General features: G+C 47.5%; 1 protein-coding gene and 1 long non-coding RNA gene across 4 annotated transcripts in view; one reads left to right on the forward strand and one right to left on the reverse strand.

The window, feature by feature from the left end:
• The window catches only part of Asic2 (acid sensing ion channel subunit 2), a 1,063,476-nt gene extending 1,046,305 nt beyond the window's left edge, over positions 1-17,171 (reverse strand). The window contains exon 1 of one of the 2 annotated variants that reach the window (XR_015630264.1): positions 16,464-17,018. Coding sequence is in view for 1 of the 2 variants with exons in the window: in NM_001034014.1 (NP_001029186.1) it covers positions 16,464-17,018 (555 nt within the window). In the remaining variant the exon portion in view is untranslated. 2 annotated transcript variants of the gene reach the window in all.
• On the forward strand, positions 17,102-24,172 carry LOC108352208 (uncharacterized). 2 transcript variants are annotated; one of them, XR_015631878.1, is made up of 6 exons: positions 17,102-17,188; positions 19,024-19,100; positions 19,407-19,474; positions 20,048-20,176; positions 22,653-22,938; positions 23,423-24,172. It is a non-coding gene; the product is annotated as an uncharacterized LOC108352208 (long non-coding RNA). The 2 variants fall into 2 exon arrangements; XR_015631879.1 differs by lacking the exon at positions 19,407-19,474 and having other exon boundaries at positions 23,423-23,590.
• The last annotated feature ends 3,759 nt before the right edge of the window (positions 24,173-27,931 follow it).

The raw sequence follows: 27,931 nt of genomic DNA on the forward strand, positions 1-27,931 counted from the left end.
TCTCCCATACCCACTCCTGCTGCTTCTATGAGGATGCTCCCACTCCCACCCACCCACTCCCACCTCAACACCCTGCCATTCCCCTACACTGGGGGAATGAGCCTTCACAGGACATTACCTCCTATTGATGCCAGACAATGCTATCCTCTGCTACATATGCAGCTTGAGCTATGGCTCCCTCCATTTGTACTCTTTGGATGTCTCCTAAGAGGCTCAGCCAGAGTCTTACTGATACAGATGAGGATGCTTGCAGCTAAACATTGGACTGAGCACGGGGACTCCAATGGAGGAGTTAGAGAAAAGACTGAAGGAGCTGAAGTGGTTTGCAACCTCATAGGAAGAACAACAATATCAGCCAACCAGCCCCCCAGCCCCCAGAGCTCCCAGGGACTAAATCACCAACCAAAGAGAGAGCTCCTATTTCAGAAAGCCAACTAATAAACACACACAAGATGGTTGGATCGGAAAGCCAGCATCTGGCAGAGATCACTGCAATCATTCAGGCAAGAAAACTTGATGGATGATGACTAGGGAGTGAAAGAGAAAGAATTGAGTTCAACTGTCTCAGAGCATCTCCTGGGAAGTCTTGTCAAAAGATCACACTACCAGGTTTGGGACAATTTGAAGACAGGATGCAAAAGAATTTAGTGTCCTCTCCCTAAAATCTCAGCCCCAGATGCCTAATCTGGAGGGTGGGGGAGCTATGGGTGCTGCCTGGTGCTCCAGCTGTGTGTGAGACAGTTGGCTTCACTGCCTAGCACCACAAAAGAATGAAATCAAATAAAATCGTAATCCAGTTCTAAGCCAGAAGAAACACTGAGGAAACCCAAGCTGAAGATCAAGATACAAAACCAGTGACTCTGAATTGCAAAACATGTTAAGGTCGCATTTCCATGATGACAAAGGAAAGGCACTTGACAGCTGGTTGCGATGAGGGACCCGGAGTGGGATGTTTTAGGCATGAAGAGCTTGATTGAACCACCACTGAGACTTCTGGGTAAAAGACACACGGGAGTTCTTTATGGGAGTTTTGCAATGGTTATGATTGCAATTGTTACATGGGTTTGAAAAGGAAGGAAATACAAGGAGAAAGTAACAGTCCCCTCTTGAGAGTTTTAGAGCTTGGACTGTTGTGTTGCCCTTGGATCTTCTGGAGTTTTTTGGTTCACTTGATGGGGAGCCCCCCGAATTCCTGCACAGGGTATTATTCATTTCAGAGTCTCCTGAGCTTAGCCCAATGCCCAGAATATTCAGTAGGTGTCTGCTGAGACAATGAACCAATGCATCAGACTTCTCAGATTGGCTGGGGGACCCAGTGGGCATCTGATCATTGCTTCTTTTTCCATAGATAAAGCTGGAATGTTCCCCTCTAAAATCAGAGAGTATGTCTGGCCTGTAGTAGCAGACCTATGTCCTAAAGTGTCCTACTGTACAGGCTCTAAGGAGTGGTCTTCTTGCCTCTTTGCTATGTGGAAACAATGTCCCCTCGTTGTTTAATCCTGGCCCGTTTTGGCAGGTTTGACTGCTCAGCTCTTGCTTCTGATTCATGTGAATGTCACTTGACTCCCAGAGGTCTGCAGCCATAATTCAACATTTTGTTAATGGCCACTTAAAATGTCCCTGAAATAGCTAACAGGCCCAGGGGACAGAAGGTGTTCTTCTAGAAAAATCATTCTGCCAGGAAGGCAGAGTCAGCCTTGGCCCAAACTTTGGAAGACATAGCTGCTTGTTCCCTTTGAAGCTGTGTCTCTTCCATCAGTGGCTGTCATCTTTTCTAAGAAAATAGAGGGTGGGTATCACTCAGGACCATGAGGGAGAAAGTGAGAACCTGGGGTTCCCTAAGTTCCATTTCAAGTATGATGGCTAGTGGGAGTCAACTTGGCAGAATCCAGAATTACCAGGAGACAGGCAGTGCCTGTGGCCTTTGGGAATTGTCTTGATTATATTAATCGAGGTGAAAAAAACCTGCCCACTGTGGGCAGCACCACTCCCTGGCTGGGATCTTGACTATACAAATAGAGAAAGAGAAGGGAGCAGCTGCATTCTTGACTGTGGATGTCTTGCTTCAGGCTCCAGCTGCCTTCACTGTCCCACCATGATAGACTGTACTTTGAACTGTGACCCTGCAAACTAGGCTCTCTCTGTTGTAGGCAGCTTTTGTCAGAATATTTTATCACAACATTACAAAAGCAAGTAAGATAGTGAGAGTGCTAGATTCCCTACTGAACCATTTCTACTCCAGAGAGAGGAGCTTCAATCACCATGGATAAAGGCAGAAGGAGACCATAAGAGAACAAGGGCAAAGAATCCTAAGAGAAGCCATCTGGTTAAAAGATATTAAAATAAAACAAAGAAGAGTTAGAAATGCAAAGCTCCATATTAGAAGGCAGAGTCTTTGTGTAGGTGGAGATGGTGAGCTAGGAAAGAGCAAGAAGTAACTCCTGCAGGTTGAGACCAATTATGCTACAGCGTTCATATTGTTCCATTCTCACAAACTCTAATTAAATCACTTGCTCAAGTTCACCCCAGCAATATGCAATCGTAGTGTTGAATCCCGAAGTTATCCAAATATTTTTATGAACTGTTAGTGTCACTGTAGGGCCCCTCTGCCACCTGCAAAGATGACCGCTTGCTCACACTCAGATTGGACATTTAAAGTCAAGTCACTGATAGAGAGGCAGAGGAACTGCTTGGCCTCTCCCCGTGGATAGAAGAGATCAACAGCCCGCCCAGAAAACAGGGCAGGTGGAAGGTCGGAAGCAACCCAGGCCTGTGCCCAGCTCCCAGAACTATGACGCTTGTGATGTGCAAAAATTACAGCTCCAAGATTCGGTTCCCTTCTTGCCCTGAAAGGGGGAAGTGCAATCTACAGAGTGCATGCATAGCCCCCAGCTGTGCTGCTGGTGATAGCAGCTGCACTGAAGAGGCAATGCCATCCACCTCGGGCGACCCACACATTGAGAGGAAAGGCCTGGTGTGGCCACTTCCGGAAGCAGCATTTTCTCAGGGTGCATGTTGCTCTTTCTCTAAGGCTGAAGCTGCAGCCAGAGGGTAGTAGTGGAAAGCTGGGAGGCTATCTTGCAATCCAAAACCTCTCACTGGGTCTCAGTCACAGAGCACTGGGGCTGCCTCAGTCTCCTCCATTAACCTGACAAGGGTAAGAGATGCCCTAAGAACCAGAGGGCTCTGTGGATGGCTGAGCTCTGCAGCTGGGACACCCCTCCAACTCAGTTTCTTTTCTTGGCTTCCAGTCTAACTACTTCCAATGCCAGATGCCAAGGCAAGGAGGGACACTAAATAAAGCAGAGCACGGTAAGTCTAAATTTTAACCCCTTAAGCTCTGGCCTGAAAACCTGCTGGTGAGTAGTCTTCTCTCATTGGCCTCCATGCTGCACAGGAAGCCAGGAAGCACAGTGCCTTGCCAGAGGAAGCTCAAAAGCGATCATTAAACATGAGCTTTACTCTTCAGGGCTTCTTTCTGTCTGAGATGTCGTAGCCCTGTCACTGAACTTCCATTAAGCCGTGAAACAGACACAACACTGCATTTTCCACTGTCGGCAGGACCAAATAGCATCTCCTGAGGCACAGATTCCTTAAACTTCCTCCAGTCCTGTCACAATTTTTGCACAAATAGAGATATGTAGGTATGCAAAATGGGCATGCTAACCAAATATTTACTCATACATAGAATAAAGAAACTGGTTTTAAAACAATTATTTAAAGGCTAGAGAGATGGCCTGGTGGCTGCTTTTCTAGAGGATCCAGGTTCAATTTCCACAGAGCCACTCACAAACATCTGTAGGTTCATTCCCTGAGGTTTTGCCACTCTCCTCTTCCTCCACAGTCACTGTATGCATGTGGCACACAAACGCACGTCCAGGCAAGTGCTCATAAACAGAAAATAGAATATTGATTTCTTCGTTAATATGTATATAAATTTCCATTTTTAAAAAAATGAATGCAAATTTTCATATTAATGTGAAGGGTGCATTTGTTTATTTTTACAGATAGAATTAAATCTTGGCAGAATATTTGATATTGCGGGACACAGAGCATACTCAACATTTTTCAGAGCTGATGGATGACTTTGTGATTTTATAATCATCAACACCGAGGATACTGCTTTGCTTGAATGTAGAGTAAAATGTGGCTGAAGTTTAAAGCCATTTCAGAAGATGTTGGAAAAGCTGTCCTAATCCAAAGCCAAAGTTCATTTAATGGTGCTTCTTCCTGAAACTCGTGTCAGCAACTCAAAACAGAAAACTGTAACATCAAACATGAACATTGTAACACAAAGGAATCCAGAGACAGACAGATTTGACACTTACATGTTGAGGAATAATGATGGGAAAATATAAAGTCATTGTTTTCTATTTAAACCACCATGGTTTTGAAAGAGCAGAAACAACTTTTTATGTATAGTTCATAGCATGGTGTGGAATCCAAGCAGAGGTGTCTTGGACAGTGTCGACTGGCCATGCACAATAATGTCAAATGCACTCCAGCAGAGCTGCAGTTTTAGGCTGGGAAGTTTATGGCTTAGACACAGCATTGGTTTAGGGAGCTGGGAACACCTTCAGCTATAGGATGTGGGAAGGAGGCTAGAGCAACAAGCAAACTCCCCTGCCCAGGAGGATAACCTGGTGACAGATAACCAAGCTAGGGCACTGTACTAGGGTCTTTCAGAGCATCAGGGATCTGGAGCAAGACCACTCAAATGCCACTTCCAGTCATTTCTATCTGAGTATAGGACAGAAGTTCTAAGCTTCGTTTCTTCCTTCACTAAACAGAACAGAGAGCTCTGTTATTCCACGGGGCTGTTGGGAAAACTAGATGAGTTTTTTCCATGTAAACGGTGGACAAGAATGTCTGGGATGCTCAGAGAGTACTAGCATTCACTTATTTATTTTATAAACTACACAGTGTGGGGCCACTGGAAGAATTTCAGTTTGGATATGGTCTAACACATTAGCCTGTGTTTAACCACAGCAGTAACTAGGTGCTTGGCTTGTTCACAGCCCCCACCCTCTCTTGAGACCTTCTAATGTCAGTATAGATTTAAAAACAAATCCTTCTGTCCCTGGATCACCTGTCACTATCACTCCCTAAGCTCGGAAATAATAAAATTAACAGCATTAGGGCTGGGGATGTAACTCCATTGGTAGAAAGCTGGCCTAGCATGCAGAATGCCCTGGTTCCATCCCCAGCACCTTGTACACTGGGTTTGGTGATTCATGCCACTAACCCCAGCATGTGTAGGTAGTGGCAGGAAGATGATGAGCTCTAGATCAAACTCAGCTACATAGGAATTTGGAGCAGACCTAGGCTACATGAGACCCTGGCTGGAAGCAAAGACAATTAATAAAGCAGATAATTCAGCTCCTGGCCAATACAAGCCTTAATACTTATCTCATGTGGTCACTATGAACATGCCTGTGAAGCATCAGTATTGAGATGCTATTATTAGATTAATAATCTATTAATAGATGAGGAAACAGAAGCCTGGAAGGGCTAAATAATTCACAAAAAGTCACACACATTTGAACATGTCTGGCTCTGGCCACTGTTAATGTGACTAGAGGCTACAGTGCTCCCTTTGTAATATTGATTCAGGTGCCAGAGCCCTGTGGCCTTCTAATGTTTGCTGTGCTTCCCCATCCTGGATATCCCTTGGTTGTCTGTCACAGTATTCTCCTTGTAGCCTAGCCTCCTTCCCAGATTCTATAGCTGAGGGTGTTCTTAGCATCCTAAACCCCAGGATTGTGTTTAAGCCATAAGTTTCCCAGTACCCACCAACCCCGGCCTCAGTGTGGAACTAGGACCATGCTCAACCACAACCTAAGGCTGTCCCTGTAGCCTTAGAGATAGCTTCCAGAATCTATGATGAACTCCGGGGCCAGCCTCTCAACAAGCCACGCATACACATTTTGGAATGACCAGGCCATTAATCGACACTACAATGGCTGACTTCCAGCACCCTGCTCTTCCCGTGCTCTCCCTGGATGAATCTACTCTTTTATCTCTAAAGGCACCATTCTTCTTCCTGGCATCCATCAGAGGCATTTAACTTCAAAGCTTCGTGGTATCGGACAGTGGGTGGATCTGTAATCTGAGTTGCTAGTTCTACCCATCAGCACTTCTTTCCAATGTCCTCCATCAGTGGCCTTTAACCCCCAACCTCAACTATCTATTCAGGAAGGAAAAAAATCAAACACTCTCCCAGCTGGAAGTAACATCAGAGGTCATTAATCTAGCTCTTTATGGGACATTGATCCTCGCCTAGCGGTGATCCCCTAGATTTGGTTAGACCTAGGGAGCTTACACAGGCAGGGTTAGAGTGCTCTAGAGTCTCAGGATAAGCCTTTCCAATCAGCTGGCAGTCACCTCTCTGAACACCCACCCTCTGCCCAGCGGCTCGAGTTCTGTCCTCTGTCCTCTCTTGGAGAAGGTCCTGCTTCCATTTTTCTAGGATTATTTTATAAGTGTTTGGAGACACCAACCACACTGCCCTTGAGTCACTGTCTCCCCATTTCAGCCAGAACAGTAGGAGGCTTTCATACATTCCTCCGCCACTGGTGGTTTCTCTGACCTATGAGTAACATCACCTGCTCAGCACCCATCTTTCCCCACCTCTTTCTTCATAGATGGGCTCAACCCACTGCCAGCATCAAAGGGGATAGATTCCTCCTTGAAGGTGGGCAGAGGAAGATTTAAAGCAAGCTTAGTGCAGGCATCTTTCTCTCTAAGCCATACCTGAGACCACACTCCATCTCACCAAACAGAGGGATAAGCAAGAAAGTGAGGAAGAGATGAGGTCTTGGTGGGTGATTTACTGAGCAAGTACTCTCAGAAAAAGCTCCCGGGGTGGAGAGTGACAAGGGTAGGAAAAGCAAAAGGTCCACCTAGATGTTCAGCCTGACCTTTGGGAAGCTTGGAATGTAAATTACATCATTGTTCTGCATAAAGACAAGGTACCCGTGACTGGATACCTTGGATCCAGGATTTTGGGTTCACTACAGGATCCTTGGCCACAGGCTACCTCCAAGTGGCAGGGAGGCTTCTAACAAGCCACCCAAGAAAGGCACAGTGATCTGCTATAAGATGCTTTGCCCACAGCAACTGTCTAGGGAGTCTCTGTAAACCACCTTTATTTAACATCTCCCACACAGAGTCTTGCTGGTCCATACCTGTAAGATCCAGAGAAGAACCAGGCTCACATCTGCTATGCTAATATGAAAAGAAACCTTCAGTCAGGTGGAGGGAAGGGGTCGACAGACACACAGGGCTCCTGGTTGGGATTCTGAGTGTCAGGTCTGTGCCTCCCTGCTCCCACCACAGCAGCACTGTGCATCTGTGCTCTTCTGTTTCTACCTCACGGGCTTAAAGAAAAGCAAACCAATAAATAGCTAAGCATGCTGGGTTGAAAAGTAACATCAGCGCCTTCCCCTAGTCTCAGTGCAAGTGGAGGTTTTAGTTTTAGTAAAGCAAATGCGGGACAAAGAGTTGTCCTTGGAAATTGTCTAGTTCATCCCACTCATTCTACAGATGGGGAAAATGGGGCTCATAGAGGCTCATTATCCATCAATGGAAGTCAAATACATTCTTTCTCTGCTGCAAGCTCAAGTTCTTCACAGCATTCATTTCAATGACCGTTGAGTAAGTCTGCTCAGAGTGTGCCTAAAGTGCTAGGAAAGGAAATGCTATAGGGAAAAATAAGTACTCTAGCATCAGAGAATGCTGCCTCAGGGGCTTCTGTCTCCTGGAAAAGCCTAACTTCATACTTGGGCTTTCCCCAGAAACTTCAGATTTACCTAATAATTAATGTGTTGTATGTCTGCTTGTTGGCTGCAGCCACTGTCTGGCAACCGTAAGCCTAGCCCGAAAGTGTTGGTTTGAAGATAAATGCATGTAGAGGTATAACATATAAGAATTCAAGTGTGCACAAGACACACAGCCCACTTATTTTAGGCTATGACAGACCATAGGTCAGGTGTCCTGGCTGCCCGTGTTTGACATTTCAACCTAACTCCTTCAATCATGAACAGACAAAACTGAGAAAGCACAAAGCCTGACTCGAGCATTGTGTTTTTGGTCCCTGGTAAGGAATGAGAAGCCTGCTACTTGGAAGTGTGAACTGCTTTAAGAAGCACTGTCTCCAACAGCAAGCGTGGTGCTAAAAGCTGCCAATTCAACCTTTGAGGAATCGGGTTTTAGATTCGGGGTGGTCGTAGTGTGTGTGTGTGTGTGTGTGTGTGTGTGTGTGTGTGTGTGTGTGTGTGTGTGATCTCAGCTATTCCTATGGAAATTAGCAGCAAACTGGATTCACTGTATGGAAAGTATTTTTCAGTCCAACCCCCCTTACTCTCTCTTTCTCACTCTCTCTTTCTCTCATGTTTGTGTACTGTGTGTATGCATGTGCGTGCATGCATGTATGTTCATGTGGGTAAGCTTTACATGGGGTTGATGCATGTGGGAGGCCATAGTTGATGTTGGGAGACTTTCTTAATCTCTTTCCGTCTTAGACATTGATTCAGGTTCTCTCAGTGGATCCTAGAGCTCACTGATATGGCTAGCATAGTTAACCAGCTTGCTCTAGAGCCTCTGTCTCACCTACTGGGTGTTGGAATTCCAAGCAAGCCCCCAGGCCCACCTGTGTTTTCATGTGGATTCTAGAGATTTGAACTCCGGTCCTCACAGTTACAGAGCCAGCTCTTTATCCACCGAGTCAAGACTCCTCTTGAATCAACAGTTGTGGGGGTAAGAGAATTCCCAAGGAAGGAGACAGAGAAATGCACATGCACCCAGCAAGTTACTGGGCATTAGCTCAGAGCTGAGCAGCTTTTCTCTCCAAGGAGACAGTATGAGTCATCTTAACAGCTCCCAATCACGGCCTCACCCCATCAGCACAACAGCAAAGATGCAGCCAGACAGCCCACAACCTACCAGTCTACAAGCCAGAACATGGTAACCCGAGGCTGACATCATGGAAACCCCATGACTAGCACAGCAAAGTTTGGCTCTCCAGACTATGACAGAGGCTCACAGGTGCTGAGTCCCCCAGGAATATGTGAGCTCATCTAATTTACGTTATGGTTACATTAGATCGTTTTGATGTAAAGTCCAGATGACACAGGTGGCAGAGAATCAGGACTTACACTTGTGAGCTGAGGACTGCAGTGTAGACAATTGTATAAAGAGCACCAACTTTTGGGCTACTATTCACTTACCAGTGAGTACATACATACCATGTGTTTTCTTTTGTGAATGGGTTACCTCACTCAGGCCAATATTTTCTAGTTTCATCCATTTGCCTAAAAATTTCATGAAGTCATTGTTTTTAATAGCTGAGTAGTATTCCATTGTGTAAATGCACCACATTTTCTGTATCCATTCCTCTGTTGGAGAACATCTGGTTAATTTCCAGCTTCTGGTTATTATAAATAATGCTGCTATGAACATAGTGGAGTGTGTGTCCTTGTTATATGTTGGAGCACGTTTTGGGTATATGCCCAGAAGTGGTATAACTGGATACTCAGGTAGTACTGTGTCCAATTTTCTGAGGAACCTCCACAGTGATTTCCAGAGTAGTTGTACCAGCTTGAAATCCCACCAACAATGGAGGAGTGTTCCTATTTCTCCACATCCTAGCCAGCATCTGCTGTCACCTGAGTTTTTGATCTTAGCCCAAAAGCTTGGAATATTTAAGAAAAATTCACAGATCATATGAAGCTCAAGAAGAAGTAAGACCGAACTGTGGTTGGCTCATTCCTTCATAAAAGGGAGAACAAAATACTCACAGGAGGAAATACAGGGTGAGGGACTGAAGAAAAGGTCATCCAGAGATTGCCCTACCTGGGGATCCATCCCATATGCAGCCCCCAAACCCAGTCACTATTGCTGATGCCAAAAGTGCTTGCTGACAAGAGCCAGATATGGGTGTCTCCTGAGAGGCTCTGACAGAGCCCTGCTGATACAGATAAGGATGCTTGCAGCTAACTATTGGACCGAACAAGGGGACCTCAATGGTGGAGTTAGAGAAAAGGCTGAAGGAGCTGGTGGGTTTGCAACCCCATAGGAAGAACAACGATATCAACCAACCAGACCCCACCAGAGCTTTCAGGGACAAAACCACCAACCAATGAGTACACGTGGAGGGACCCATGGCTCCTGTGGCATATGTAGCAGAGGATGGCATTGTCCAGCATCAATAGGAGGAAATGTCCTGGGTCCTGTGAAGTCTGGTTTCCTCAATGTAGGGGAATGCCAGGGCATTGAGGTGGGAGTGGGTAGGTGGGAGCATCCTTATAGAAGAAGGCTGAGTGGGTATGGGAGGGAGGGGGGAAAGGAGACAACATTTGAAGTGTAAATACTTAAAATATCCAAGAAAAGTAAAATTATGAAAGAGCATCAGCACTGTGTGTGTGTGTGTGTGTGTGTGTGTGTGTGTGTGTGTGTGTGTGTGTGTGTAGCAAACACTGAAGAAACAGTGGGACCAAGATAAGTTGTACCATGTACATAGAAGTCATGATGCCAACACAGTAAAGCACAAATCTGTACAAATTATGTGGTTGGAGGGAGATACCCTCAAAATACCAAAATATTGCATGTGGTTATATAAAAAGGATATTAGGACAATTTCCATGCCTTCCTCCCCCTACTCCTCATTTACCATATTTCTCCAGTGACCCCGGATTGCTTTTATAACCAGGAAGCATAAGGGCTTCCCCAGATTGAACAGAATTCCAGGTACATGTGCCAGAAAGGCTAAAAGATATGTATCTCAGCCTCATATTAGCCAGTCACCTTGTATCCACAGCTTTAAACCTATTTAACATAGACTCTGAGGACGTATTTTGAGAGCTATTTGCTAAGAAGTTCTAGGTCTTCAGAATATGTAGGCGAGTGAAAATATTGGTGGGGGAGGCTGTTGTCACATGTAACCAGGCTGGCCACAAACACAATGTGTAGTTGAGGATGACCTAGAACTCCCAATTATCCAGCCTCCTTTTTAATGCATATTAGTTGCTTTGCCTGAATGTATGTCTGTGCACCACCACATATGTGTCTGGTAGTCATGGACACCAGAGGAAGGCATCAGACTCCCTGGAACTAGAGCTACAGATGGTTAGAACCATCATATAGATGCTCAGAATAAAATCTGGGTCCTTTGGAACATCAGCCAATGCTCTTAACCACTGACCCTTCCTCCAGCCCTAGGTTTAGAACTGTTTAAAGATATTAAACTTAAAGACACATGGTATGACAATGGAGACCAGACACTGGGGTGAGAGAGTGGGAAGACTGAAGATATGCTGATCAAAGGACAAAAAATTTCAGGAGAAGTAAGGAAAGAGATTTATTAGCACTGTGATACAGTTAATAACAATGTACCATATACTTGAAAAGCAAAACAATTGTAGATTTCATGTGCTCCCAACATACATACACATACCTACACAAAAGATAAGCATGCATGGCAATGCATGTACTTAATACAACCATTTATATGTTTTATACACATACACACACACACACATCATGTTACACATCATAATCTCTCATTTTTCTTATCAATTTGCAAGCACATTTTAAAACTCTCAGTAGTTTAAAACATAAGAATTTAATGAATTCATTTATCTCCAAGATCCCTTTTGGCGGCAACATTTCATGCTTCTCTCAGAAGGAAAAGCATCGTGTCAGGTCTGCAGAGAGGGAAGGTAAAGTCTGGAGTATGTGATGCTGGGAAGACAGGAGAGGAAGAGGTACTGTGGATGGAGATGGCTACAAGTATCACAAAGCTGGACTTTAAAGGTAAAGTAGCATTGAAAGATACAATGAGCTAAGGCCCAAAAGACAGAGAGTGAGAAAGGCCCATGAGCTAGGATGATGAGTAAATTCAGGGACAGACAGCAACCACTTACCCAGTGAGCCTCTGCTTGGTAATGGCAAGGTTGGGGAACCTACCCTCTACTTGGCATGATATTTGCAAAACCTGTTCTAAGACTGGCCCAGGACTGGCTGGGATAAAGATGGGTTGTGATAGCAGAGGCCTGGTTTACTTGGAATATCACTGGACCATAGGTCCTGTTTGATAGATACAAACATGGTACAGTGAGAACAGCTCTACCTACAGGGAAGAGATTACCTGACCCATGGTAGGGGCCATAACCGGGTATGTATGCTTCTTGGAGATGAACTGGAAAGTGCAAGATGCAACACGGAAGTCAAACCAGAGGATAAGAGACAACCTGAGGGTACCCAGCAAAAGGGGAAGCCATGAAAGCATCAAGAACACAGAGAACATAGCAGGCACCTGCGCTATGAAGGGGCAGCCACGGGCTGGAAGATTATGAAGATCGGGGTCCAAAGAACCAGACTACAGATCAAGTTTACTTAGCAGTCCCTCTCAGAGCAAGCTGCTCCTCCAGCTGAGTCTTGGGGGGCTACTGGTCCTACTTCAGAGATGGGAAAACTGGAGCTAAGCAAACTAGCACTGGTTCCCAGCACACCAATCCCACAGATTTGGAATCCCAGTTCAGATGGTTTCTTAAAGTCCACATCCTCCAGATGCCCATGTGAGCAAAGAACCCCAAAGGTACAACCTTTGTCAGACTCAACCTCCACCATCTCTATAATGTTATACGCTATAGGGCAGGAAGATCCATTCAGTGGGGAGAAAAAGCTGGGCCTTTCCTGAGAAAATCTCACATTTAAAGCATAAATACTCAACAATGATGGGCAGACTACATGTAAAAATGGAAGAGCCACTTAAATTCCCAGACCTGAACACAGGTGAACCCCCGTGTGATTAGGCAAAGGAGCAACCTAAGGCCCAGCCTGTCACATGTTGATCACAAATGACAGGAATACACCTGACAGCCAAGTCAGCTCCTGACAGGACCTCTACTTAAAACAGCATCCTCTCTGGAGGTTGAGTTTTCACTCAGTGCTCCATGCAGCGACAGCAGTGCTCCCCCCAGCTCCCTGCCCATGTCTTTGCAGCCTTCTTCACCAATCTGATCCTTGAAAACAGTGGAAGCAAGCAGACCGCAGCTACCCCCTTCCGCGTGTGCTCAGTATTCCATCTCATAGCCACGTGGCTGGCAAAGACATAGAAGGCTTCTTCCCTCACACAGTGCCACAGAAGTTCTTTCCTCCAACAACACTGTGGGTGAGGTCAACGTTAGATGAGTGAATGCCCACCTAGAATGCATGGAAGGACACAAAGAAACAAGGATGACAAGGACTTCAAACCCAGACCTACTGTGTTGGTCTTGGATTCAGGCCACAGAGTCTCTCTCTCTCTCTCTCTCTCTCTCTCTCTCTCTCTCTCTCTCTCTCTCTCTCTCTCTCTCTCACACACACACACACACACACACACACACACATACACACCCATCAACTCCTACCTCACCCTCTTTCTACACTGGGTCAGTAGGGTCAGCTTCTGTGAGTTCCAAGGCCCAGAATCAAGTCTTTCTTCTGGGAGGAAAATCTCAGACCTCTCTGAAGCCAGACTGTTCCGGGCGAAGTCTCTGTCTCTGCATAGGCAGGGAGCACGCCTGCTTACTCTGCACTCAGCATTCCACACCTGGCTTCCTGGGGACTTCGAGTCTCCATGAACAGCCTTTGCTCACTCTGCTAGAATCACAGCTCATTCACTAATTAAAGGGTATTACACACTTCGTTGCACAGCGGCTGAGAACTTGGAATAAGGAAGCCTGTGCTACAGCGTTCGCCCCAGAGATGATGCTCTGGGCTTTACAGGAAAACCAAATACAGAAAAGGAGCTGTCCACCTGTACCGTCCCTTCCCCCACACTTAAATTCTCTAATAAGTCAGCCCTGACTGCTTAGAGAAAAAAGGCACCCACTGTGTCACAACCCCCAGCAGGGCTTGTAAGAAAGCCCACTGGAGAAGCATGGCTATTCCAGAGATTGAATGAGAGAAGAGGCTGGGAAACAGGCTTCTCCAACAGTGGCATAGTCTCACTGAGGATGTGAACGCCCAAGGAAAGCTAGCCCACGCCCAAAGCCCAAAGAGCACAAAGGTCTGTGAGAGGCTCACTCCTCAGTGTAGGGTCTGAGGCAGGTCTCCTATCATATTTTCCCCAGCAGAGGCTCAGCATCGGTGCCCACTGGCACGCATTGGCTAAGACGAGATTCCTCTCACACATTCTGACACCCTGAGCAGTCAGAAGAGAACGCCAAGGGGCGCCCTCTCTACAGTGCATGGAGATATCACACACAGAGGGGTAAGTCAAGGATGGGCACTCGAACAGATGAGTCTAGGACTTGCTAAGGTGGACAGGTCGTGTGTGTCACGAATTAAAGCATAGACTTTATCCACAGGCAACTTCAGTGTTTCAGAAACCCCGGTTAGGATTTCAAAACCGGACTTTTGGCTGCTTGGGATACTAGCAATTCAAATGATGGACCAAATACAAACGAGCAGCCTGAGATCAACAAGCCCCTACTTCTAAACAGAACTGGGGTGTGAGCAGAGCTGCCAGTCAGCTATGCCATCTTGAGGAGGCTTGTGAGGATGCTTAAAGACTCAGCCCAGGGTCTACTGTCTGAGACACCCTGCATCTGTCATCTGTGGGTTCGTGTGTGTGCAGGCAGAGAGAGGAAGAGCAGAGTGCACTTCAAGCTACACGGTGATGAGTCTGAGCGTTGCCAGGCACTAGAAAGCAAGAGCTGGAACACAGCAATGGTTTCAGGCTCCAAGAATGAGGCATTTTCTCCATCCCTCCCCAAGGCCCCTCAGACATCATTTTTTGCATGACGTATTTTAGGACCCTGTTTGCTCCTTTAAGAAGGGCCGGTAGCTCCCTTCTCCAGCTCAGACTGGATTCATCTTTAGCAAATGCTGCTGTAGGTTTGGCTGTGCTCTTCCTCGGAATGTTTAAAAGGGATAATAATACAAAACGGCTCCCCCAGGAAACAGCTCTAGACACAGGCTGTGAGAAGCAATGCCCCTGGCACTCCGGGCTCCTTCGGTATGAGATACAGCCAACAGCAAGTGCAAAAGGCTGAAGACAGAGACTAGCTGGAGCATAAAGAGAACCTCAGAGTGAGAGGCAGGTGGTCCTGAGAGGGGGTGGGGAGGGCTGCACTATGGGAAAGGGAGGGGATGTCTGAATGAGGCAGAGCCCCCAGACAAGTGCTGACGACACAGTCCAGTTCTCTCAATGACTGCTGCACCTGCCATCCCCAAGTTGTCACTGTATTTTGAGCTCAAGACTCTGAGTCCCTGAAGCTCCCCTCCCCCTGCCCCAGGAAGCTATGTGGAAAGCAGACACAGTGGACCGCAGAAGGGTCCCACAGTTCCTGATGCCCCACACTTGCCTGGCAGTGTGGAAGAGCTGGCAGCTGCTGTCTGACCTGTTACACCAAGTTATGCCTAGCAGTCCACTAATTGGGATAAGAACCCTAGCGGCAACAAAGCTGCTCCCATCCTTCCCTCTCAGCCCCCTCTGGCAAACTCATCCTGAACATGAGCCACATCCCCACCTCTTTACTCAACTCCACACTCCCTCCAGGCTTTCCAATCCCACAGCTGCTCACTCCCCTCCTCACTCCCTCCTCCCGCACCCACGTCGTGAAGCAATTGTACACAGAGAAAACGAGCCTTGGAGTTTCAAGCTAGAGCGCTCTCTCCGACAAACCAGCCTCCAGGACCACCACATCACATCTGTCTTCTCTCTGTCCATCCTGTAAAGGAGCCTCTACCTGACTGTCCTCCCTGCCACAGCACCATGGACAGTTCCGAGGCTTCACCCTGCCTCCAGGAAGACCAGATGGAGCTTGTGGAGGCTCTTTCCTCTCCACAGGATTCAGGCAAGAAACCGGAAGGAAAGAATCTTCCACACCTCTGAGGCATCACCTGCTCGGTGAGCTCCCATGGACACGGGAGCCATTCAGACTGTCTGGGGCCCCACACCCCCTCCTGTGACAGCTTTAGCTCCAGCCCAGCCCACACGATGCAGAGCCTGGTGCCACTTCCGAGCACAGAGATAGGAGAGAGAGAGAGAGAGAGAGAGAGAGAGAGAGAGAGAGAGAGAGAGAGAGAGAGAGAGAGAGAGAGAGAGAGGAGGCTGCCATCTCACCAATGACAAGCTGTTCCCGTCACACGGTTCGGACATCAAGCATCCTGGACAATGGATAACCCAGGCCTCTTCCCTCTGACTGGGAGAAAGTCCAACTCAGCACCTGGGGGAGTGACCCCAAACAACAAGCCCCCAGGTAGCTCTCCAATCTGAAAGGACCACAGTACTCCATCTGACAGGTAACCTTTTCTACAAACAGGTCCAACAACTCGCACCAGCTACCCTCTTGGCCTTCAGCTGGGTCTCCGCCCTCTCTCCTGCATACCAGAGATCCCAAGACAAACAGAAGGCTGCCAGTGCACCACTTCTACTGAAGAACAGCACAAGAGCAAACAGAAAGTCAAGTACTCACTGTGGTGAAGTCTTGATGCCCACACTCCTGCCCCTTGAACTTGCAGTAGAGCATCATATCCTTCAGGTCATGGCCTACCCGGTGCAGGAACTCCAGCATGCTGAACTGCTTCGGTTTGTAGTGTTTGAAGTTGGCCTTCTGTCGGAGGGCCTCCAGCACCGTGGGGTCTGCCAGATGCGGGTCGGGAATCTGTAGGTTGACATCCAGCAGGGCCAGCAACTCCCCAGCGTGGTACAAGTCGTTGGTGGTAAGCCTGGAGAACCGGAAGCCATTGAGGTTGCAGAGGGTCACAGCTGGGAAGACCAGGCTCTGGGCCACCACTTCATCCACCTTGGTAACATGCTGATAAGAGAAATAGTAGGACACCCTCTCCGAGCTCTCCACCAGCAGCAGGCCCAGGGATCCGACGAAGGCCACTGCCCAAAGCACACGCCGGATGGTCAGCGGCCCATACACGAAGATGTGGCGGATGCCATGGAGAGTGGAGGTATTGGCGAAGATCTGGATACTGGAAGGTTGCAGGCTGCCCTCACTGGGGCTCTCCTTGAGGTCCATCGGGACCCTGTGCAGTTCTGCAACTGGCTTCAGGTTGATCAAATCTCAGGGAAGAGTTCTCAGTCCTCTGAATTCTGCTTAAACCTTGGCATTCAAGGCAGAGATCGCCAGGCAAGCATCAGGCCAGACACTGGGAGTTATCCTGAGAGCCTGGCCGCACGCTGACAGGGGTGAGTGTTTATATAAAACCCATTCAAACTCTAGCTCCTGATTTTTTCCAGGCGATAAGGAGGGCTGGTTTTATTTAGGGAGACACCAAGGTGATGTGGAAGGGATGTGGGTGGGAAGGGAGCGCTTAGCCAATGGAAATAAAGTCCTCCCCCCTACACACGCCACTAGAGACAAGATTAAAAGCGAGAGCGAGGGAGAAAATGCTTAAAACAAGTCGCTGAGCAGCTCGGAGCCTGTTAACCAGCGCATAATGCCCCGTGTTAAGCATGGGGGGATGTCAGCACAGCCACGCTGATGCAGTGCGGTGGGGCGCCGCGGCGCAGCAGCATCCTAGCAGCTAGCACGCTTAGCTTCTTCCGGGGGATGTATGGGACCCTGGCCGCTGCTTCTCGCTGGCTGCCGGTCTCCATCCTCCCTTTCTCTCCTTTTCCAGCCCCCCTTTGGGGACAGAATTCCAATTGCGGGCCGCGGCTGCCGCCTGGGAGAGGACGCTGCGCTCCGCCTCCGAGAGAAGGAAGAAGCAGGAATGCAGGGGCTTCTGTGGGCTCCGTGCTTCCAGCCTTCTGGGAGAGAGAGGAAGACCCTTGGGCTCAGAACGAGCCGGTCTTCCTAGCTAGCCTCCGGCAAGGCTTCTAGAAGGGGAGGCTTGTCAGAGGAGCAGGACAGATAGGGGTTGGGGACATGGAAAGTTTTTAGCCTTTTTATTTAAACTGCCGGGGGTCTTCTACTTCAGGTAATGAGCTATTCCCAGAGGAAAGCAAACTTGATCCCCTATCTCCATTAATGGAAGGAAAGTGGATACTTAACTGCATGTGGCCAGTGAGATGCTGGCAAGGGTTTTTGCACCAATGTGGGCTCCAGGGTCACATCCATGTGGGGGTCTCTATGGGAGAGATGATGAAAAGGAAGGGAGCAATTTTAGAACCACAGGGTCTCCCTCTGCAGGCTGGAGGGGGACACTCCAGAGTAGAGAGAAGACCTTTTAGAGATAGAAGAATCAGTGTGCCCACAGGAGCCCCAGAGAAAGAGCAACAAGTATCCCCCACCCCCATATGGCTGTCAGGACTTTTTTGTGTTTAACAAAGGAAGACAGCTGGGTGCCCTGTAGGACTGGTTGAATTCCATTCTGTGTAAGGTGTGTGTGTGTGTGTGTGTGTGTGTGTGTGTGTGTGTGTGTGTGTGTGTGTGTGTGTGTGTGTTCTGTCCCAGGATCTGCCAGATGGAATCACAGCTGGAGCTGTAGGTAAGAGAGAGGACAGGCTCTGGTTGGTCTTCTACCTCCTGCTTCCTAAAAATCCCTTGTAAGTCAGGCCCCTGCTGGCTGATAGGTGTGGCTTGCCAAGGATCAAGTGGCTGGCATCAGGGATAAATTCTCATCAGGGTGAAAGGAATTGTAAGTTAGAGTAGCCAACTTGAGCCACTTGGCCAAGCTGGGGCAGAGCCACACGGAGGCAAATGTCTTGGAGAGCGAAGCTGGCATCTCCAGGGCCTGCCAGGCTTAAGAAGGTGGAGAAAGGCGAAGCTGACATCATGCTCTTCTAGGCCAATGGCCATTCTGAGATGGCGTTCTGACCCATCCAGATTCCTGCAAAGCCAGATCCACTGAGATGGTTCCCAGAAAGCAGTCTGAGGTGACATGTGGAACATGACCTTGTCAGTTTATCAATCGTGAATGATATGACATGACAGAAGGCAAATGATCAAGACTGGGGAGCCTTGTGCCTTTGCTAACCCAGAGTCCTGGTCTCAACAGGGCATAGGCTTGTAAACCAGAGGGACCAAAACCAAGTCACCTTAGCAAGTGAACATTCTTGATTTTATTGCCATCCTACAGATGAGAAAACTCCGCCACAATGAACTGTTGTGTCCAAATCACGGGACCAGTGAAATGAGAGCTGGGACTTCATCTGGGTATGTTCACCTCGGAAACAGGTTTTGAAAAGCAGACCCAAGTTTCTCCATTCCAAATTTAGGAAAGGATTTGCACCTCCCTGCCCTTGAGCTACCTCCCTATGTGTCAAACACAGACCACTTCTTCACATGTGTAGATGGCCTCTCTGCTTTCTCTGGGTCAAACAGCACCCTTGTTGCCCCCGTTTTTTGCTTTTACAATCTAGGCTTCTCATGCGGAAGACTCCCCAACTCCCTGATTCTTCTCGCCAACCTTTAGCTCATCAGTCTAATTAATAAGCCTGTTCCCCTTTAACTCTGTTCCAGACACTATGTTGGCTTGGGGAAAGCAAGAGAGAACAAAATACATTGACCAACCTCATGGCTCAAGGAAGGTAAACCATGACAGATACACAGCTCTGTGCAACCTCTCTGATGATCAGCTACTAATCTCACTTCCGCCTGGCTGGAAATGATGGTTATGATTTCTGCCACACCCTGCCCCTCCTCACCAACCATTACCCATGTTATGCTCCTTCGCCTCCCCTCTTCTTCTTCTGGAGTCATTTTCTCTCTGTTCAGACAGGTTTTCTCATATGTACAGAGATGGATCCTACAGTAGATCTCGTCACCCCACCCCGATATAATAAACCCATTCATGGTTCTTTCACCCCCATATCAGATTGGAGGTCATGAGCATGACAGGGAAGGGTGCTATGGTATAGTCATGCAGGCCTGGGAGCTTGCATCTCTCCTCTGCTCTGCCTCCTGCTCTGTGACCTTGGAGGAAGTGCCTAATGGACTCGAAACTTTCATTTCCCCTCCTCTACAGTAGTGGAGCTTTGGGATGTTGAAGGAATGAGATAAAGCTTTGAAGTGTTCGTGCTAGCTAGACACTTAGCAGTTAGCACTCTCGGTCAATACTGGGAGAAGGTGTTTTGTTGTTGATGTTTGGTATTCTCTTTCAGGTGACTGGGGAACCATTTAAAACTTACCAGGATCTTATTTGCCTCCGGAACTGCATATCTAAAAGCCAAGGTCAAACACACTCTGCCTTCTCTTCTGCTTCCTGTGCATGACCCCAAAGATGACCTCAGGTAAGCAGGCTAGGCACTTAAGGATGAGTGGAAGACCAGAGGATAAAGGCACTAACGGTGGCTTTCATTGCAAGTCACTGGGCTCTGTGCTGGGCTTTCTCATGGATCTGTCAACTATAGACCTGCCCCTGACACCAACGCATGCCATTGAGGCCCTGGCACTGAACTGGAGGACCAGAGATGGACAGTGTTTTTAAAGAAACATCACTGTACCATTCTCTGTCACGGCTAGTTACTCGGCAAGATGGCTAACACAATGTTCTTGCCTGGCTCTTTTTTTTTTTTCTTTTTTCTTTTTTTCGGAGCTGGGGACCAAACCCAGGGCCTTGCGCTTGCTAGGCAAGCGCTCTACCGCTGAGCTAAATCCGCAACCCCTTGCCTGGCTCTTCTTAAGGACCTCTCTAGCTGGTAAGAATCTCTTGTAATTAACACTGTGGTTTATGCACCAACATTAGATATTGTCTGATTCTTTAAAATGCTTTTGTGGGGCTGGAGAGATGGCTCAGCCGTTAAAGGCTAGGCTCACAACCAAATATATAAAATGCTTTTGTGGAGCTCAGTTGTCAAACATTTGCAGCATCAATCAGGTCCCCATTACGTTTTCTTCACTCTGGGGCATGTGCAGGGTCTTCTTAGGTAGACAGGCATCAGGTTTAGAGTAGGTCTACTTGGCCCAGTTTTTTAGGCGCTGCCCTAATTGTATATAATTATGGTCTTTTTTGTGCACTTCACAGCTAAACATTAAAAAAAACTTTACAGATAAATTCATGTGAAAATTAGTCAGTTTAACCCCTTAGTATGCCCCGTATGCATAGACTTTTGCTATGGCAAATCTTTTTATTTGCTTAAGAACAAATAAACGGATGTATTTATGAATTTCTCTCTGTTACTGTTCTGAGGTGCCAGGAGGGGGCGCTCTCTTCCGATCTTGGGGACCCTTGGGCCTGCCCTAAACGTGACTCCCTTGGAGGCTTCTGGGCAGAGTGCTCTTGCTCCTGAAGAGAGTGGCAGGCAAAGTTAGACAGGGTGGGCCCTGCATTCGGCTCCCCAAGCAATTTGCTAGATACTGGCGGCTGCTGATGTCACCCATAATTAGAAAAGAAAATGCATTCTTTTCTAACATGCAGATGGAGTTATTAGCTCAAACTTCTATGTCTTCCTTGTGCAACTTTTCCTCCTTCCTGGTTCCTCATTGCAGGAAGAAAGATTAACCCAAGCATAGCCTGCAGCCTGCTTTATAAACTCTTAGAGCAACGAGTCTTATTTCTTCTGTGAACTTTTTAGCAGACAATTCTCTATGAAGGACATACCAAGGAGAGATGTGAAGCAAAGTTGCACATTTAATGAGCCCTCTCTTTTACGTATTTATTCATTTTACACATATGGATGTTTTGCCTGAATATATGTGAACATGTGCGACACGAGTGTGCCTGGTGTCCTTGGAAGCAAGAAGAGGGTGTCAGATCCCCCTAGGACTGGAGTTACAGACAGCTGTGAGCCTCCGTGTGGGTACTGAGAGTCAAATCTGGGTCCTCTGGAAGAGCAGTCATTACTCTTAACAGATGAGCCATCTCTGTGGCTCCTGATGAGTGATTTCTTAAATCCATACTTACTGTTACTTGCCCTCCAGGTGAAAACTAGAGAAACCTTTTTGAAAGAGTGGACCCATGGGAGTCGTCAATTGGCCTGACCCTGGGATAGATTTAATTTGCTGTGTTGCCTTAAAGAAACCGTAGGACATCTCTGTGTTGTTTTCTTCATTTGTGCTAACTCATTCCTCGAGCCTCCTGTTGTTTTTGCTGCTGCTGCTGCTGCTGCTACTGCTGCTGCTGCTGCTGCTGCTGCTGCTGCTGCTGCTGCTGCTGCTGCTGCTGCAATTTGACACTGGTCTTGACCAAATCATAAATACCCACCCAGTTAATGGAATAAAACTGAGCTGGAATCTGGGATTCTGGCCATTAACCCCGTGTCACCATCTGCTGGAGTGAGATGAGGGTAGGGCCTGGGGCACTGGGGATCACCTGGCACTTGTCAGACACATAGACTCCTGCCATCTTCCCCTCCCGTTCAACTTCCAATTTCAGGCTCTGTAGAGCTGAGACCCCGTGAGGCTGGCTGCCTTTGTGGGTGGTGAAAGGCAGCTTAAGACATCACACAAGACCAGCTGTGTGGGCCTGATAGAGACTCTTTCTGTTTGCCCTGCCAAACTGCTCATTGGTGTTTCATGTCAATTTTCTCTCTGCCTAGAAAGACCCTGCCAGACTGCTTGCCCCTTTGCCCCCTCCCCAGCCGCTTGGCTGGTTGAGGGCTGTATATTGCAACAGGTTGTAGGAATTCATCAATCAATGCTCATGATAAATCTGTTCCTCTCTGCTGCCAAGGCTATAGAACTGGGGACCCTTCCATTCCTAGGGACCTGGGGCCTGTCCCAAGGAAGTGAAGGTTCTGCCATGATTCTGTCCCTTACTGCTCCCAGAGACTCAGCTGCTGTCACCAAACTGGAAAGCACCTGATGTCAGGTCGTGCACACCGGTTATCTCCTACTTCCTAATCTGTGCACGTGAGTGTCGGTGAGAGCTGGGGCCACCGAGGAACTGAAACTGCCTGACTGCCTGCCTTCTCAGGGAGCAATTTCACCTTCTCTGCACCCAGCATGCGTGAATGGACACCCAAGACTTCTCTACAAGCCCCTTTTCACCTTCCTGCCCCTGCCATCCTAACCACAGGATGGTGAGGGCAAAAATCCACCGTGTAAATAAGAGGTAGGCACTCAATAAAGCCCAGCAGCTGTGAAAACAGCAGTGTCATTCACAACTGCACACTGTGCCTTTCCCCTCAGGCACTTTTTTAATAACCGAAAATCAGTTTCAAATGCATCCTTGCATTGTAGTATGGAATTAGTACTTTTAACTCTGATTTTGTTTACTTTAACAAGACACATCTCCCTGTAACCAGACTCTCATGGGTGGGCTGACTTCCTTTCCACTAGTCTCAAAGGAGGCTTTTGGACCATGTCTGACCACGGCCACTTTGATCCTGAAAGCCTTTAATCTAGAGTGCTCGCTTAAAGGTGTCCTCACTCATATAAATAAAGCAAGCCCCAGCAGTAGGGAGGTACCTGCACGAGGAGGCCCAGGTTTCTGATTTCAGGTCCCTTCACTGGGGAAGTGACAGGCTGTCCCACCCTTTGCCGTACCCTCTCTGGTTTAGGTCTCAAAACTTCCTTCCTTCATATTCTTTGTACAGATCCTCTTCTAGTCTGCCTCTGCCCTTCTGTCTCCTGGGAAGAAAGTAGAAGAAAGAAACCATGACTATTTGTTTTCTCTCGGTCACTCAGTCCCTGGAGCCAATTGATTCACACGCAAGGGGGGAAAAAATCCGCACAGACAGGTCTGAAGTCAATCATCCACAACAGGCTTTCAACAAAAACTTTATTAGTACCACGTTGGCCACAGGTGAGCTGGCATTGTGTATAGCGGAGAGGTAGTGTAGAGTGAGCTTCTATGCTCTGAGTGGAGCTGCCTCTCCCCCTTGTGTTCTGCATGTGGGGTTGCAGCGTCTGCTGAGCATCCTCTCTGCAGCCATAACGCTGCAGCACCTCACCTCCTACACCCATGGCCCACCCTGCCTGCCATCTTTATTCGCCGCTATGCACCCCAAAAAGCCCACAAGCATGCCCAAGTCAGAATGCACGTTCATCCGCATCCTGTATCTTCTGTGTAAGTAGTTGTGTGTTTGTTTCAATTCGAGTCATGCGTTCTCTAGTTCTTTCAAACTGCCAAGCGAAATCAACGTGATGGAATGGGACTTTTAGAAAGCAGAGATCAGGACTGAGAAGGGTGAAAGGAGAAATCTTCAGCTTTTTCCTGTACATCAACATGGCTCCCGTTTTAAACTCATAACATGGTAATGTAGGGATGCTACATGGGGGCGCTGGCTATGTATCATCTAGATAGGAGTAAATAAAGACAAAGCAAAGCAAATAGAAAACCACAACAAAAACAAAACAAAACAAACAGACAACCAAAAAACCCAAACCCCAAATGCATGATCTCAGTTTTCATGGGGCTTTTTCACCTGTTGGATGAGGCACTGGCTAACATCTCTTTTCTGTTCACACTTGATGACATACTCAGACATTACCACGTCTGACTTCCATGGCAGAAGGAACTGTAGGCCCGGAGAGCTGAAGGACCCTAAGCTCCAATCTAAGCACTCATTCTATTCCACATTCCAGGTTGTTTGCACTCGGCTGCTCTCCTACTTGCCCCACTCAAATCCAATCCACGGAGCTCTGATTGAGAATGTTTGTGGACTCAGCTCCAGGGAGAAGAAGCCTATAAGATCAACAGGAAGCATTGGGGAGGGAGAAGATTGGAGATGGTGGTCTTATCCAGCTCTATGACCAGGCCAAGGATGACACTGTTCTTTCTACAATGTTCCTGTGTTTGCCACAATATCAGGAGTCCCAGTTAAAGAGCATTGGTTGAGTCCTGAGAGGGAAGTAACCACCCCACCTTCTCTTTGTACAGATACATGCATATGAGCGTGTGTCCTTACTTTCATGTCTAATGAAATGATGGAGTTAGTAAGGACTTACAGCTTATGAATTTGGGTCTGAATCCTTTGCTAGAGCAGTGTGGAAAGAGGACAGTGAATGAAGGACATTCTCTCATTGTCCAATACACTGCGTCCACAGGGCTTTGCCTTTGAGGAGCCAAGACATTGCGATTGGATGCTTCATTCTCTGCAGGTCAGAGTCCATGCAAGGACATCTCTGTGTATCAGGAGGACTATATCCCAGAGCCATGCACATACCCTGCCCCTTTTACCAGCAAGCAGGCCAGGCTTAAAGGGGCAAGGTAATGAGACCACAGTCTCAACACTTGTGTGAGTGTGAACTTCAGATAAGAGTCTAGGGTGACTGCTTCCTTCCCTATGCCTTTGGAGACCTGGGGGTGTGTCTGTAAGGGTACAATGCCTGGGAGAAGAAATCAGTATGTTTCCATCCAGGACCCAACACACACTGGTCATGTTACCTGAAGCATGCTACTTAACTTGCCTTGCTTTGCTCATCTGTAAGATGGGGACAGTATCAGCTCCAATGTCAAAGGATGGGTAGGTATAAGTAACTAAGGTGGGAAAACCACTAAGTATCTAATAAAAGTTCTGGAAGATGCCATTAGCACCACCTCCATTATAGTTACTACTATAATGTGAAAAGAAGGTTTGACTGAGCTCCACCCTCTGCATGCATATGAACGTTCTTGGTTTCCCACCATACATACCTCCATGCAAACTGGGGAAGGCACAGCCACGAATCCAGTACACAAGAGCACAGGGCAGTGGGGTTTGAATATTCGTAACTCAAGGTACATATGGGTGCCAGGGGATAGGGTTCTCATTCACAAATCAGTTTTGAGGGTAACTGAGATGGGCAGGAAAACTTTGTTTTGGACATTTGCCCCTTACAAAGCAGCGTTAGTGTATCAAGAGCTCTGCTAGGACATAACGCTCCTTAAGACGTGTTTGCAAACCCTGCTTTTACCTGTATCTAACTGGATTTCTGTTTTCTCCCAGGGGCAACAGGATGCCTGCAGGCTCTTGCAGATATTTGGGGATGGCCTTCAGAGGTTCTGAAAATGGTCGCCCTCATGCAGTCTGACCCAGAGATAGTCACTCTTTCATTTTCAGTGTGTTCTGTGAGGGCTGGAGTTCGGACTAGAGGCCTCATTACCTTATCACTCCTCAGTGCCTCTCACTAGAACCCCACCCTCCCTGAACACTGAACTCCTATAACTGTATTTCCACTACCCTATGACCACAGTCAGAAGCCAAGCTGCCAACCACCTCTGTGGTAGGACTAATTTCCCTGAGGTTGATGGAGCATGTCCCTTGTGTGACTACACTAAAGCATGAGACAGACAAGAGAGGAGTCAGGCAGATGCTTTGCATGTAAGGAGCTGCCAGTTCAGTAAGCAAGACCAGGCTATGACAGTTGAAGTCAGGTGTGTGGTAGAGCTGTACATGAGCAAGAATGAGGGGACTCAGAGTAGAAGGAGCATCAGCTATACTGTCCCTGTGCAATGAGTGACAGCAGAGTGGTCTATCACTGTGTCTAGTCGTTACCAGATCCATTCAAGGATGACACTCAGGTGCTGATAACTGTGTTAAGAATCCATGTGCATCATGAAATTCAGTGAGAATTTCCCTAGTTCAGTGCCATTGATACTTTGGGCTGGCTAAGTCTGTGATGCAAGGGATATTGGATATACTGTGGGGAGTTTCACAGCACCCCTCATGCTCACACCTCACTGCCTCAGTTGTACCAATAAAAAAATGTTCCCTGGAGGCAGTATCACCACCAGCTGGAAACCACTGAGGGAATGAACCCATACATAGCCTAGGGCTGGACATATAATTATTATTCATAGTGCACAGCTGTCTCTTCTCTATTTGAGGTACAAGTAAATTAAACCCTAGGTCCAAGGCCATACATCAAGGAAGGGCTGGGAAGAGTTGATCTGGTTTACAGTCTGCAAGTTTGTTGTGTTCCTGCTTTGTCTGAGGATGCTCAGTGAGCCCACAGGTACTGGGCTGGGAAAATGGCTCAGTTGGTAAAGTGCTCAGCATGCAAGCATGAAGACCCAAGTTCTAATCCCCTGGATGCATATAAAGAGCTGGGCATGGTGGTAAGAGCATGTAGTCTCAGATCTTGGTAGATGGAGGGAGGTAGATTCCCTAGGTTTCACTGGCATCTAGCCAAGTTGCATTGACAAATTCCAGGCCAGTAAGAACCCTGGTTCACTAAACAAGGGGGGTGAGTCCTGAGGAATGATATTCCAGGTTGACCTCTGGCCTCTCCACTCATGTATATACACCTATACCTGCACCCTATACCTGTCCCACAACCATCTAACCATCTTTTCCTGCAGGCCCCCACCCACATTTTACAAATGAGTGTGCTAAGTCCTGGACTAATAGAAGATCACCCCAAGTTACAGAGCAGGCAAACTGCCAGAGGCTAGACTTGGATCCACGTCTTGTCAGGCTGCTCCCTGAGTCAAGTCAACACTGATTAAATGATGGGAGGCAAGCAGGCGACTTAATAAAAAAAATGCAAATCCAGGATGATGGATATATTTAGGAGGATGAATTATTATGTGGTGGTATAAAAATAGATCAGAGGAGAGCACGTGGACTTGCCAGCCTGGCTGTGTGAGAGACGGGAGGTTCAGGAAGAGCACCAGCGACATTTCATTAACTTTGCTGGGAAAACATGGAGAGGCTGTCACCTGAAAACACAACATTCACGGTGGCTCTTAAAGGAACAGTGCATGAGGAGGAGGTGGACTCTTGGTGGGTAGCTCCTGTTCTCATTATGGACTTGTAGGTTCTGTAGCTATTATGCCATTGAAATGATTTCTAGGGTCCTTCTCCATGTAGATGGATCTCATGTAAATAAGCAAATCAATGTACAATGGAAACCAACCATGTATAGCACTGTGTGGGTATTCTGTGCATTTCTCTAAGTAAGAGGTTTGTACAGGCTAATCTTGGTTGTCACCTGGACTACATCTGGAATCCACTAATCCCCAGGCAGCTGAGCATGTCTGTGAGGGATTTTCTTGATTGATCATTAGAGGTGGCCAGACCCTCACTAAATCTGAGCCACACTTTCTGGTGGCAGCACATACATAAAAGGGCATGGAAGAAGGAAGCTTTGCTTTTGACTCCTAGCTTATCTACCCAGTT

This window comes from Rattus norvegicus, chromosome 10 (assembly GCF_021556685.1).
Source record: "Rattus norvegicus strain SHRSP/BbbUtx chromosome 10, alternate assembly SHRSP_T2T, whole genome shotgun sequence".
NCBI lineage: Eukaryota > Metazoa > Chordata > Mammalia > Rodentia > Muridae > Rattus > Rattus norvegicus.